A 15,921-nucleotide genomic window follows, 5' to 3' on the forward strand; every position below is an offset into this window, starting at 1 on the left:
TTTATCCAGCTTGTTTTTACGCAGTGGATGCCCTTCCAGCTGCAACCCATGTCTGGGAAACATCCACACACACTCAATCACACTCATAAAATGCGTACAATTTAGCCTACCCAATTTACCTGTACCACATGTATTTAGACCAGGGGTGTCCAAACTTTTTGGGCCGAGAGCCAGATGCAAAAAAAAAAAAAAAAAAAAAAAACGTTGTCCCGGGCCAAATTTTACATACATCACACAGACATGTGTGTATATATATATATATATATATATATATATATATATATATATATATATATATATATATATATATATATATATATATATATATATATGTGTGTGTGTGTGTGTGTGTGTTATAGAATTATTATTTTTTTTAATTTGTCATCCAACATCCATCTTTCTAGAAAGATCTGCGGTTTAAAATCTTGAATCTTCTCTGGGAAAATTACAGTTGCAACAATCATCAGGCATTCCTATATAAATTATTCTTTACTGAAGGGTTTCCTGTGCTGTGCGATTAGCTGAGCTACCTTATAACTAGCCAGCGTAGAATTTTCTTGCACTTTATTATTACGAAAATACTGCTGTTGTTGAGCTAGGGCAGCTGCTATTTGTTTTACTTTTTGATCTCGTTCGGCACCAGTGTAAAAGCTGAAGGCCTGGGGCCTCATGTACGAAGACTTGCGTGGAAATCATACTAAAACATTGCGTACGCACAAAGCTGTAAATGTGCGTACGCAGAAAAAAATTCAGATGTCTGAAACACTGCGTACGCCGAATCTCACGCATATTCTTTTGTACATCTGAATGAACGTGAAATCGAGTGCAACATGCACGAGCACAAAACCCCTCCCTGCCTCCGCCCCCGTATGAATATGCTAATGATTATGCTAATGGAAAAACCCAATGAAAAAGCAATGGCAAAAGCAAGTAAGAAGAGAAACTTTGAACAGAATGTGAATCTGAGGTGCTGCTTTCGGAGGTAGACCGGAGGAAAGCGGTGTTACTTGCGAGTTTGTTCTCCGGAATTAACAACAAAAGAAAAAAATAGAATGGGAGAGTTTAGCTGATGCCGTTAACACAGTTGGGTCTGTACATCGCACTGAGTGAATTAAAAAAGAAATAGTGTGATTTATAGGTGTAAAGTGTTGCAGTGCCCTTAACAGTCTCAGTGGCGCAGCTTGTAAAACACGTCAACATGTTTTGACACGTTCGAGCATGAACTCGGTTCGAAACCAGCGTCTGATGAACTCATTCTTCTTTTTTCCCCCGCTACATATCAGACTTTGCCAACTATTTATCATGAGAAAGACAAGTAGGAATCATTAATAAGTTTGTGCATCATATTTTATTTGCAGATTTATTGAAGGGAAATGTTTCTGATTCACGTATGCAAATTCATCTTCAGATAACAGTTAGTGTCTTTATAGCAATGTGCGTGCGGTAGATAGCTCAGATTACATTGGGAAAACAGGTGACCGCTGCAAATTGCGCTTTAATGTTTGGCTGGTCAACTGTATGGTATGGAAACCTTATATACCTGCATGATGAACCCGTCTCATACAGCTGCCATTGCAAGGCTCAGACACTTTGTAGAGAGCAATTTAACACAACTGCCTCTAGGAGTCGCCAATGGAAATAAAACAGACACCACAAAAAATGTGCGTACGCCAGCCAGAAAGCTGGCGTGGAGCTGCGCACATTCCCACGTTCAGTGCATTGTTAGTAAATCCAAACGTGAGCGATTCTGAGCATGAAACCTGGCATACGCAAAGTTTTTGTGCGTACGCAGCGTTGATACATGAGGCCCGAGATGTTTTGTTTCATAATGTGTTTTAATATTATATTCCTTCATTACTGCAACTGATTCCTGGCAAATTAAACAGACACATATCCCGCTGACCTCTGTGAAGAAATATTCTTTGCCCCAACATGACTGAAATTTCCTGCACTCACTGTTGATTTACCTTTTTCTTGGTTGTGCCATGGCTCGCCAAAACGTGATTATCAATTATGTTTCCTTCAGTTTGTTCGGTTCGTTTTACTTCATAACAGGAACTGCTGCCTAATTGAAGGCATGTCATAGCGACACCCAGTGGTTATTACGTTCATTTTTGTATAGCGGGCCAGATTCTCTTAATATTTAAAAAAGGTCTCACGGGCCGCCACAAAACTGATTGCGGGCTGCAGATGGCCCGCGGGCCGTAGTCTGGACACCCCTGATTTAGACTGTGGGGAAACCAGAGCACCTGGAGGAAACCCCCGCGAACACAGAGAGAACATGCAAACTCCACACAGAAACGCCAACTGACCCAGCCGAGGCTTAAACCAGCGGCCTTCTTGTTGTGAGGCGACAGCACTACCTACTGCATCACTGCATCGCCCCGCCATGTAACTAATATAAAACATTCATGCATAAATCACGTACATAAATCCCACCATGGACATGACATTAAGATGCCTACTGGTTTAAAAAGTCCTTGATTTAAAAGAGGCTGGCCAAATGAGAACTTTTCTTTCATAAACCATAGTAAAACAACTTGTCAAAAAGAATTAAAATTAAAAAATGAAACCCCGTGAACACATTAAATACAGGAACGGAGAAAAGAGCGCTCTTTTATTATCAGCTGTTTGACAGCGCCCACTCTTTTTTCCTGGTCATTGTGTCTTTGCAGTGTGCTGTGTAAATGCAGACAATCGGATATGAGTCACTTTCAAAACATGATGTAAGCAGGTCAGCAAAAAAACTGCATTAATGTGAATTATTTTAACACACTAAATTACGTAACATATTATACTGAGTAATCATGGGTCAAAGACGAGCGTCTCATATTGATCATTTATATCAGGAAGAATTTGAAGTTATATATCACATATTAAAGTGAAAAATAAAGTTCAGTGTTTTTAATTTGAATGTAGAAATAATAAATAAATAAATGATCATATGAAAAGTTATTTGATTTGATTTGATTAAAAGACTCAAGCTAACACATTGGGCTCTATTTTAACGATCTATGCGCAAAGTCTAAAGCGCATGGTGCAAAAGCATTAAGGGCGTGTCCGAATCCACTTTTGCTATTTTAAGGATGGAAAAATACGTTCTGCGCACCGGCACATGGTCAAGCAAGGTTGTGCTTATTCTCTTAATGACTTCTGGGTGTGTTTTCTGCATAATGTGCATTAAACCAATCAGAGTCTCCCAATTCCTTTTTAGTGTAAGTTGTGTCGCACCATGGCACATCTGCTATTTAAGTGAAAAAACTGAACGCCTCACTTGCAAGAAAACAGTTAAACAGACCATCTGTAACACGAGGATAAAGAGCGAGAATCCACCATTCAGTCACTTTACTTTCTCTTTACTTCACTCTTTACTCCTTTACTTTGGTGGCGCATTCAATCGGCCCCTTATGCAGTCAAACTAAAAATATATAAAATAATAATTTTAATCGTTTAACTGATTGCATTAATCGGTCACAAACGCACCCTTTCGGTTAACGCTTAATCGATTATTTTGAGCATCCCTAATCCAAACACATATCCTATTCTTATGCCCCATATGGGGATGCAGACGTCTCCAAAACCCCACAGGTGCACCTAAATATAAATATGCATATAACAAATCATTCATTCATTTTCTTGTCAGCTCAGTCCCTTTATTAATCCGGGGTCACCACAGTGGAATGAACCACCAACTTATCCAGCACATTTTTACGCAGCGGATGCCCTTCCATCTCCGGGAAACTTCAAGAGATGATTAAAAACTCAACTATTTAGTCTCCACTTCCCTTCCTAATCTGCAGTTGCCTCTCTGACTCCACCGCTAACTGTACTACAAAAAAAAATAAAAAAGAAAAAAAGAAAAAGAAAAAAAATTAATAAATAACTAATGTTTTGCTTCTTACACTTTACACACCTGAAACTTGCCTACAGCACTTATTCATTGTTGCTCTAATAGTTGTGTAAATTGCTTCCTTGTCCTCATTTGTAAGTCGCTTTGGATAAAAGCGTCTGCTAAATGACTAAATGTAAATGTAAAATGCAAATAACCACGGGGAAATATCAAAACAGTTTTTACCTTCCTGGTATTATTATTAAGACACGCTCTGTGCAAAATTGCCGCTACAGATTGTTTACGTTTGCTGTGAGCAATAATTTCAAAACGCGGGATACTGAAAGTGTCACAGGTGGATGACGTTAAACTCCAGGGGCATTTTCTTTCGTGTTTTGTGCGTCTTTGTTGTCTTCCAGTCTGATGTTATGACAGCTGAGATTTTACAGTGTGGCATGGGAGCCATGTTCGTGCAGTCTGACATGCTACAATCATTCAGGATTATAAAAAAATCTCACAGTGCAGGGCTCAATGATAAGGACTGCCCGATAGCCCAGGGCCAGCATGTGAGACTCTCGGGTGAGACTCTCGGGACGGTGGACAGGATCATTACTGGCCCAATCTGTCACTAAAGTTTAATTTGCCTGCAACTATTTGTCAGATGCGTGCAAATACAGTCTTAGAATCGAGAAACAGTTTGTGTTTTTAAGCCTTCAAATGCTACCTTCTCTGTGATGGTGTCGTAAGCACTATATTGCTTTTCATTCCTCTTATCTGATTGGATGTTGTGAGCAGGTTATTTTTTTTCCATAACAACTAGTACAGTGAAGAGACAGCAACATCAAAGGATAATGCTACAATAAAACGTTTGTTTTTAACTTTTTGGAAGCAGACATTGCGAGGGTACACCACGACAAAAAAAAAAAAAAAAAAAAAAATGAAGTGATGTTTTGTACAGTTTGCCATCAGTTTGGCAGGTCAGCCACTTATGTTTTGCAATAAAGTACCTGGGGTCTGTTCTTCGTACGTGGATTACTCAGTTAGCTGGATTTGGATATTGACGATTTGACACAATCCAGGATCGTTTCGTTCTTCAAAGCTGATCTGAGAGTTGTTGTCATGGCAACAGTTCTGCTAGGTCAAACCTGATCGGGAGCAGGTTCAATTCATATAAACAGGATTAGATCGGCTTAGTTCAAGCAAAGATAATACAGAAAGTATGTTCTGAATTCTGATATTTTCTTACAGTAGTAGTTTTATACACTTGGGAAAATGGTACATATTTTTTAACTATATATATAAAGTTATAGTCATTAATAAAATAAATAAAGTTATACATATTAATAAAACTTATGCAATCTCCACCCTCGAAATGAAAGTACAAATACTGCCACCTGGTGGTGCAAAGAGAAAACTTATTGGTATGAACTTTTTAGATGGCTTTAGTACAAATTGTGTATAATAGAAATGTACAATATGTGACTTTTTTTTAAAGCAATAATACATTTATGCAGTCATAAACATGTTTTGATAGTTAATATTCCAGTGATTTGATGCTTCACAAAAGTTGCAGACGCCTTTACCAATATCAAAATGCTTTTGTAAACAACCAGTTATTCTTTACACCAATTAAAAAAACAGCTACTATAATAAAGAAAATATTTTCTAAATGTAGAACTAAATACACTGATATGCATTGAAATACATGATGAATACTCTCGACACATGAAAGTGTGAAGCCTGCAGCTCACAACAAATGTGGAAGGTTATTGTGTGTCATATTTAACGGTTTACTGGTAATTTGATGTAATTTTGCTCACATGGATAATTGAATATTAATCAGATGATGTCATTACGCTGCTGTGCCGTCAGCCAATCGTTGCATTGCTGATCATGATTTCAAGGATCGATAGATCTGTCCTTCACAACACACGCAGCGATCTCAGATCAGTTCATCCAGACATTCTAATCTGATTCACGAACTTGTTTGAAGAACCAAATTAGCGAGAGATCAGTTATCAAGATTAAAAGATCCAGGATCTGCCAAATCATCTTAGATCATTTAAGCGAGGTACGAAGAACGGACCCCTGCACATTTTTTCTTTACCGCTACTTTTGTTTGCATAACACATTGAATTTTGCTGGGGCCAGTGAAAATATTGGCAGGGCAAGTACAAATCTGAACCACTGGTCCAATCGGGCCAGTAGAAAAAAACCTTAGCGTTAAACCCTGCAGTGTGAGCCAGTCTTAAGACCCATTTGTGAATCTTTTGTAGCTGGTATCTAGCATTTACTGTATCTAAGTTTTTTCACTCGTCTCTCACTCTCCCTGCTCACTTTTCAAGAATTTCCATGGATCGTATTGCAGGAAAGGGAAAAATCCATACCATCCCATCACACCATCTCTCTCTGTCTGAGCTCTAACCCAATAAGTAGCTTTTAAGTATGGACTGATCTTTTTTTTTCTCCTCTACAAGGTGATTGATTTTAGCAGAGGAAGCATCTTGTTGTTGTGGTCCATCAATGCAGGTCCATATAACAACATCTCAGCTTTTCATCAGAGCTCTTAGCATACAGGCCTGTGGCTAAACACGCGGGTCAGTGTCTGCAAACAGCCGCTGGATGCGGGACGTTGTTTTTTTTTTAAGCTTTTGGAGTGGCAGGTGGAAAGTGCAGAGCAATGCATGTACAGGCTTTTAGCGTTGCAGAAAATGAGCGGCGCATCCATATACATGTGAAGGAATCGCTTCAGGGAATCGATCCGCTCATTAGCGTTATGCCTGTCAGGATGTCTGAGATCATATAGGAAATGAAGCATCACCGGCTGTGACAACATCTCATTTATGTTAATTTATAATGAAAGTTGCAGTTTTGTTCCTTACATGCATTTCTCTTCATGGTTTTGACAGTGTATTTTGTTTTTTTATTTGTTTTATTTGAGGGTTTTTTTTTTCACCAAAATACAAGTTTATTTTATTTTTGTATTTTTTTATTGTTTTTTTTTTATCTTTACCAACATTAATTTAATTTAATTTAATTTAATTTAATTTAATTTAATTTAATTTTCATTTCATTTCATTTCATTTCATTTCATTTCATTTTATTTTATTTTATTTTATTTTATTTTATTTTATTTTATTTATAATTATTCGCCCTCCTGTGAAATTTTTTCCCAATATTTCCCAAATGAGGATTGACTGAGCAAGGAATTTTTCACAGTATTTCCTAAATTTTTTCTTCTGGCGAAAGTCTTATTTATTTTATTTCTGTTTTTAATTACAATTATATATATATATATATATATATATATATATATATATATATATATATATATATATATATATATATATATATATATATATATATATATATATATATGTATATATATATGTATATATATATATATATGTATATATATATATATATATATATATATATATATATATATATATATATATATGTATATATATATATATTATATATATATATATATATTTTTTTTTTTTTTTTTTTAAGGTCAATATATTTATCCCTTTTAAGCTATATTAAAAAAAGAAAAAGAAATCAGGCAAATAATTTGTGCTTCAACTATATTTAATATATCTGTTACCCGAAATTACCATGTTTCGTTGACTAAGACCCATTTGTGATTGTTTTGTAGCCGTTACCTTGCATTTAGCCACATTTATTTACTTGTTTTATTAGTTTTTTCTTTCATAAAAATACAAATTTTATTTATTTTTTTATTTTTATTATACATTTTTTTTCTTCACCAAAATACTTTATTTTATTTTATTTATTGTGTTTTTATTATTTATTTTAATTTTACTGGTTGAGACAACATTTAATTTATATGAAATAAAAATGAAAGCTGAAGTCTTATTTGCATGCATTTCTCTTCCTGATTTGGCAGTGTTTTGTTTTTTTATTTGCTATTTTTTTCACCAATTTATTTATTTATTTATTTATTTATTTATTTATTTAGTTAGCTAGTTCATGTTTATTTAAATTCATTTAATTGAATTTTATTTTATTTTTAATTATCCACTTATTAGCATTATGCCTGTCAGGATGTCTTAAATCATATTGGAAATTATGCATAACTGGTTGTGACAACATCTCATTTATGTTGATTAATAATAAAAGCTGCACTTTTGTTCTTTGCATGCATTTCTCTTCCTGTTTTGGAAGTGTTTTATTTTTATTTGTTTCTTTTTGTTTTTACCAAATACCTTTTATTATTCATTTTATTTTATTTTACTGGTTTTGACAACATCTCATTTACATTCATTAATAATGAAAGCTGAAGTCATAAAATGCCTCATTAAATCTTTTTTTTATTATTGTTTATTTTTGCTCTTCAATGTTCATTCATTCATTCATTTTCTTGTCGGCTTAATACCTTTATTAATCCGGGGTCGCCACAGCGGAATGAACCGCCAACTTATCCAGCAAGTTTTTACGCAACGGATGCCCTTCCAGCCGCAATCCATCCCTGGGAAATGTTCTTCAATGTTTTGTTTTGATATTATGAGGGAAATAATGCATAATCCGTTGCAACATCTCATTTATTCATTAATTTTCTTTTCAACTTAGTCCCTTTATTGGTTTGGGGTCGCCACGGCGGAATGAACCGACAACTTATCCAGAATATGCTATATGCAGCGGATGCCCTTCCAGCTGCAACCCATCACTGGGAAACACCCCTAAACACTCATTCACACACATCCACTATGGACAATTTAGCTTACCCTATTCACCTGTACTGCATGTGTTTGGACTGTGGGGGAAACCGGAGCACCCGGAGGAAACCCACACCAACACGGGGAGAACATGCAAACTCAACACAGAAATGCCAACTGTCCCAGCCGAGGCTCGAACCAGCAATCTTCTTTCTGTGGGGTGATCGTGCTACCCACTATGCCATTGTGACTTCCCTCCAATGCAAATTTTTATAATTTGATTAATTTATTAATATATATTTTTTACATTAAATGTTTTTTTTTTCTTTTTTTAATTACAATGTACTTAAGTTTGGTCTAAAACTACATATGTTTGTTTGAACAATTAAAACACAAAATTAACTCCAGCTTCAACTCTAGATTCTAGATGTGCAATAAATGACAGAGCAAAATGAGTGAGTGTGCAATGAAAAATTTGGTAACCGCATAATAGGACAATAGTTTATTTTTTGCAATGCAAAAAATTTTATTATCCTTGACATACATTTTTTAGAATATCTTTAAATTACTATGTTCTTAATTGTTCTCTAAAACAAAATACTTTTGATTGAATAATAAATACATCTAACTCCATACTGTATTTGACCACCTCTGAATTTTCCTCATCAGTTCTTCATAATCTTGCACAATAGTCAGAGAAATATCATCTGAAAATGACTCTTTCTCTGTTCCAGGTCATACCTGGACATGCTGAAGGTGATCATGTTCAGTTACCTGTTCTGGTTCGTCCTGACCATCATCTTCATCACGGGCACCACACGGATCAGCATCTTCTGCATGGGTTACCTGGTGGCCTGCTTTTACTTCCTGCTGTTTGGTGGGCAACTTTTACTCAAGCCAATCAAAGAGATCCTCCGTTACTGGGACTTTCTCATCGCCTACAACGTTTTCGTCATCACCATGAAGAACGTCTTTGCAGTGAGTTTGAGCTGATGCGTTAGTCAAATGCGTACAATTTTAGTTTTCAAACAGTAAATACGAGGGATGCCTGTCAGGGGTTTTATTTAATTTACTTTTTATTTATGTTTTATTTATACTATTATTATAATTTCCTATTTATGTATACTATTATACTATTATGTATACTACTGTTAAGGTTTTGCAGTGTTTTATTTATTTATTTATTTTTACAACAATTCAAATCTGAATTCCAAAATATATTTATTTTTCTTACCAAAATATATTTATTCTTCTTACCAAAATATATTTATTTTAGTTTAATTTAATTTAATTTAAGTTTTATTTTATTTTATTTTATTTTAATTTATTTAATTTTAATTTATTTAAATTGATTTTATTTGATTTTATTTGATTTTAATTTATTTTAATTTATTTAATTTAATTTAATTTAATTTATTTTATTCTATTGGTTTGTTTTGTTTTATTTCTACATAAAAAGTCATAATATTATTCTAAATAAACATTGTTCGTTATAATTAGACATTACTCTTTATTTACTGTAATTACTCTTTTAAAATATGATGTACACAGGTCATCAAATAAATTGGGTACAGTCACAAAATTGGAATCAACCATCAAGATCTGCAGTGTAAATGCTGATCCAGGACCAGGCCGGATCTCAGCCAGATTTGTCTGATAGTGTCAGTGCTAAACTTGGGCAACATAAAACCATACATTATAATTACAAGGATTGGGCCGGATCTAAATGTATGTGTCGGTGTAACTGAGGCATGCTGGACAATGGAGTTGAGGATCCACATGCAGTTTATTAAACAGAAAATGGTCAGGCAGGCAACGGTCAAACAGGTACAAACAGCTTCTTAGGGGTAATGCAGAAGCGTAGTCAAAGTTACAGTCGAATGGTCAGGGCAGGTGGCAAAGAATCAGTACCAACGGTAAAACAAGGCCAGGATCAAAACACGAAAAAATCGTTTTCCGTCGACGTTTAATGCCTCTTGACTAAATAAAGGGCTTCAATGTGATCCTGCACACCAATGCGCAAAACGGCAGGCGTAAAATCGTCATTTTTAAAGAAACAACTCATGCTTGTTTTTCTTTTATTTTGACGTGCTGCATCAAAACCTTCTCCACCAATCAGATCTGCAATTTTTTGCACATGCATGGAGCTGCTGAAGTTACGGCAAACAGCATTTGGAGGCGCTCAAGCACAAAACTGTCAATGCGAGCGCACATTGAAGAAGATGCCCAGAGGCGATATGAACGTGAAGCTGCTTATTGCACTGCTGAACAATAATCATTTATTCATTGCTATAGCAAGATGCTGCTACTTGAACCATTCATGACAACAAGCTTATCAACTTTGTCTTCTTCTTCTGTGTTACAAGCGGGTGTCATGAGCTTAAAGTTGTGTAGCGCCACCTAACGTCAAGGAGTGATTTTGCATACTCTTCTGCTAGACGCCAGTGAAAATCGCTTGGGTTTGAATCCGGAAAAAACGCCTTGAAAAATGCTGACCATAAACGCAAACGAAAAGCGTCCCAGTGTGTACGAGCCTTAATAAGACTACGCATTGTGTGTGAAAAAGAGAGGTGTCTTTATAGTCCGGTTGATCATTGATTATGTGTATCAGCTGTGTGTGAGTGTCTGGATTATTGTCAGCTGTAGCAGATGTTGATTGGCGCAAAGATTATGGTAGTTGTAGTTCATGTGGTGGCAGATGTGTAGTTCTCCAGCGATCTGCATAGGCTAGATCGCTGGTGATCCTGACAGAAGGTTACCAATGTGTGTGACGGTTTTGGGCCGGGCTTATAGCGGGCCGTAACATATACCAGGTGATGGCCCAGATTTGGTTTACTATATTTATTAAATTTGCTACATTTCTGGAAATAATAAACACATGAAGAGCCAAATTTTATTCAATTAAATAGAAAAGATGAATGATGTAAACCTCCAAAAATAAATTACTTATGACTTACTGTTCGAATGCATGAACATAAATGAGTGAATCACGAGGTTATTAGATGAGTTAACGAAAATGTGCACGATTCTTTTCAAATGTTTGTGTAATTTCTTTATTTGTTGACAGATTTTGGCGTGCGGTTACATCAACTCGCTGGTGAAGAATAGCTGCTGGTTAATTCAGCTGCTCAGTCTGGCCTGCACCATTAAAGACTACCAACCAAAAACAGGTAAAGGACACTTAGTGTTTGTTTTGTTGGATGCACTTTGCCAACATTTTGGTTTGTCGTCAATTTCAACAATGTGCCTTTCAAATGCAATTAGATCCACTTGTTTTTGTAGGTCACTGGTTTGAGTCCCGGCTGGGCTAGTTGGCATTTCTGTGTGGAGTTTGCATGTTCTCCTCATGTTAGCGTGGGTTTCCTCCGGGTGCTCCCGTTTCACCGTCCAAACACGTTCGCTATAGCTGAACTGAATAAACTAAATTGGCCGAAGTGTATGAGGGAGTGTGTGTGAATGTGAGACTGTATGGGTGTTTCCCAGTGCAGGGTTACCACTGGAAGGGCATCCGCTGCGTAAAACTTATGTTGGAATAGTTGGCGGTTCATTCTATTGTGGCGACCTCTGATAAATAAGGGACTAAGCTGAAAGAAAATGAATGAATGAATGTTTGGTAAACAAAGCAAGTGTCTCCTTATACATCTACTAAAAGTATTATTTTACAAACTGTAGCGTACATAATTCATATAAACGTGCATATTAGTCAATAGTATTAATAAAATTAATAAAGAAACAGAACAATTGTATATTTAGTTTATATAGGTTTATTTACTTGTGTAAGTGCACTTTAAATGCACCTCATTGGCACGGTTGCAGTTGGTTCAAAATGCAGCAGCTAGACTTTTAACAGGCACCAAAAAATATTCTCATATTTCACCAGTTTTAGCATCCCTTCATTGGCTTCCTGTTAAACTGTTAGAATTCAGTTCAAGATTTTACTTATTGTTTTTAAAGCACTGAATGGGCAAGCACCTTCTTATATATCAGAGCTTATTTACTTTCAGTCAACTCCTCTGTCTCTTAGGTCCTCAAATAAAATTTTACTGCAAATTCCTCGGTCACGACTTAAATTGAAAGGAGATAGAGCCTTTGCAGTCGCTGCTCCTCGTTTGTGGAACCAGCTGCCACCGGATATTACGAGTGCTTCTTCTCTCTCTATTTTGAAGTCTAGACTTAAGACACATTTTTATTCTATTGCATTCGCAGGCTTTTAATCGTTATTGTGGTTGTTGCTGTAATACTTTTATTCCTATTATTACTTTTATTGTTATTTTTACTCTTTTAGAGTGTGTGCTATGGTTTTGTTCAGCACTTTGGTCAGTGCCAAACTGAAGTAAATGTGCTTTATAAATAAACTTTACTTACTTACTTACTTTAAAAAATATCCGGAAATTAGCAGTTTTGTTATTCATGTTTTATTTTTTATTTCCCCCTACTTATTTCTGCTTTTGAATTGCATTATGGGACCTTGATCTTTCTTCCAACAACTTCTAACCTTGATAAGTTTAAAAAGTGACATTTAGGCCCAATCCCGATTCTATCTTTGTACCCCTTCCCCTTAACCCTTACAACCGAGGGTTAAGGGGAAGGGCTTCAAAATTTACCCCTAAGAATTGGTACCTACAGTACCTGCACACATCATCTTATGTCCTCGCGATTTCTTGCTTCAAATGGGATCAGACCATCGCGACTGCTGTAGTTAATCCGGTTGTGTTATTTTTGGTTATTTATCTTCAGGAAATCACTAAGGCATATATTATGTTATCATAATGATCTAATGTGGCAATAAGATCGTAATACTGTGCATTTAACACAGTGGCAATACACATCAATGTAAACACACAAAAACCGCATAACATTATAGCAGACACTGTAAAAAAAGCTCATTGACAGCCACTAGACTTTTCTGACAGGGTATTCCAGTGTCATCGAGTGTCAGAATGTTGTGGGACTGCTGTACAGGAGTTATGATTACCCACCCAGCAAAAACTCGTCGAATAGACGTTGAAAAGATGACATTTTCAGACGTCCAAACAACGTGGAATACAGGTGGGAAAGTGAAAGGTGAAAAGACGTCTTTTTCATGTCGTCGAAAAGACATCGTTGAAGGACGTCATTTTTAGGTCTAAATTTGGTTGTAAATGAAAAGGTAAAAGACTACTTCCAGTTTGTGAGAGACTTTTATAAAGCAATCTTCTAACCGTTTTAGAGTAATTTGAACTGATTCATAAATTCAATATTATGTTTTAAAACGTATTACATTATTTGCTCTCAAAATAGGACAACAGACAAAAGTAACAACAAAATATTAATTGGTCAAATAAACATGAACCACAACAACAAAAAGCATAGCTTTTTCAGCTGTGCGTCTGCCACCATCAGACCGTCCAGGTGCATGTTTTAGGTGGTCTCCCACGGCTCTGTAAATTATGTGTTCTGTGGCAGTTTTGTCCCACATTTTGGGCCCTATCATACACCCGGCGCAGTGTGGCGCAAGGCGTGGCGCAGTAGTCTTTTGGTAGTTTCAGCTTGGCGCAAGAGTCGTCTTGAGGCGTTGCGCTACGTTGTTTAAATAGCAAATGCATTAGCGCTCATTTGTGCGCCCATAGGCGTTCTGGTATAAAAAGGAAGGCGTTCTGAGGCGGACCGCTGGCGCGTTGCTATTTTGAGAAACTATAATAGATTTTTCATTAGACCAAAACTAACCCGGTCTAAACTCCAGTGCAGAGTTGCGCCTCGCTTACACACTGCTTAATACACACAAGAGAGCAATAGGCAAATATCTTTACATATGAAAAAATGTAAATATTAAGGATATATATAGGATATAATAAGAATAGATATAGGATATAAATATAAAAGATTAAAATATTACAAAACATATTATTTTCTAGCCTACATAAATATGAAATATCACTGCTTTTATGTCTTCTTCATCTCGGGAGGCTTTTTCAGTTCATTCATAACAATTTGCTTTTGTATAATGTTATTATTATTAGCAGTGTTATTTATTATATCCATATTTATATTTGTTTTATTAAAAACAAGCTTAGATTTGTCCACCTGTCAGGTTTTAGACCATAAGGGGCACAGCATGTGTTTTAGGATATAACTCAGGTTTTTGAGCTCATTTTGTTATTATTATTCATTTATTTGTTTGCTGGAGATTAGAACTGAATTTAGAAACAGTTTTGAAATGAATATTTGCGCTTAACAAATGCAATTAATTATTTATAGGCTAATTGATGTCTGTGCGTAAAGGTTTCCCTATCCAAGAGCGAAAGTGAAAGTAGTTCCAATATCTCTCATTCTTACGCAGTAGATGCTCTGTTTAACAGTTTTCTGTTAAAAAAAAAACTGTTAACTGTTTGCTTGTGAAATGCTAATTTTTTCCACTTAGACTTACTTTGCGTCCTGTAAATAGCAAATGTGCTCTTGGCGCGGCGCAGCTGCTCTTAAAGGGAATGGGAGATGAGGCTCTAATTGGTTTATTCTCAAAACACACCTATAACTCATTAAGAAAATAAGCTCAACCCTTTTAGAACATGCGCCGCGGCGCAAGGCAGATTTCCCGTCCTTAAATCAGCAAAAACGCGTCCTGACACGCCCTGAAAGCGTTTGCGCCCTGCGTTTTGCGCTCTGCGCATCAACCGTCAAAATAGAGCCCTTTGACTGCAGCTGCAATGACAAAAAAAAAAAACTCTCAGCTGTTTCTGTTATAGCGCGCATCCGTACGATCACAGGCTTTGTTATTTTTACTAACTCTTGTGTTTAAATTAATATGATTCAAACAATAAATGCTGCTTTGACTGCATGAAACGCACGTTTATAACATTTTATTTTTATTTTTAAGAAGTGGACAGAGATGGCAAAATGATACTGATGTTTAAAACGACTCTGGTAAAAATTTAAGTACTGACTACACTTTGTATTCAAAATAAATATGGCCTCAACCACGTAATAAAACGTATCCATTACTACCTGTTTTAGTTTTACGATAACTAGACCTCACATTAATACATTTATACAAAGTAACATACATTTCTAATTTTGATGTTAAAAGTTGCCAGTTGTCAGCAGGATAGGCAAGCATACAACTCAAAAAGTCACTTTATCATATAAACTATATAAACCATATGTGCTTCTTTAAGAACGGCTGTTATTTGTGAAAATAATAGTATGTTTTAAGTGTACATTATACTTTTATTAAAAAAAATAAATTTTTTGCATGATCTTTTTTTCACGTGAAAATTTCCTGATCTTTGCATTATAATTTGATCTATACCCGCGATTCGATCGAATAAACACATTTTTTTAACCGGTGTAAACAGACAGCATCAGTCATGATTACATTGCTGACTCTGTTAATGTAATCATGTAATTAGCCTTTTGCCTTTATAAGCCAGCCTG

At 35.7% G+C, this 15,921-nt stretch overlaps 1 protein-coding gene across 6 annotated transcripts in view; it reads left to right on the forward strand.

Annotated features, from left to right (window-relative positions):
* The window catches only part of piezo2b (piezo-type mechanosensitive ion channel component 2b), a 251,114-nt gene that overhangs the window by 148,114 nt on the left and 87,079 nt on the right, over nt 1-15,921 (forward strand). For all 6 annotated transcript variants that reach the window (XM_021468270.3, XM_021468277.3, XM_021468271.3 and 3 more), the window contains 2 exons: nt 9,246-9,489; nt 11,579-11,681. In XM_021468270.3, the coding sequence (XP_021323945.2) occupies nt 9,246-9,489; nt 11,579-11,681 (347 nt within the window). The remainder of the gene's footprint in view (nt 1-9,245; nt 9,490-11,578; nt 11,682-15,921) is intronic.

Source organism: Danio rerio, chromosome 2 (assembly GCF_049306965.1).
Source record: "Danio rerio strain Tuebingen ecotype United States chromosome 2, GRCz12tu, whole genome shotgun sequence".
NCBI classification, from domain to species: Eukaryota; Metazoa; Chordata; class Actinopteri; order Cypriniformes; family Danionidae; genus Danio; species Danio rerio.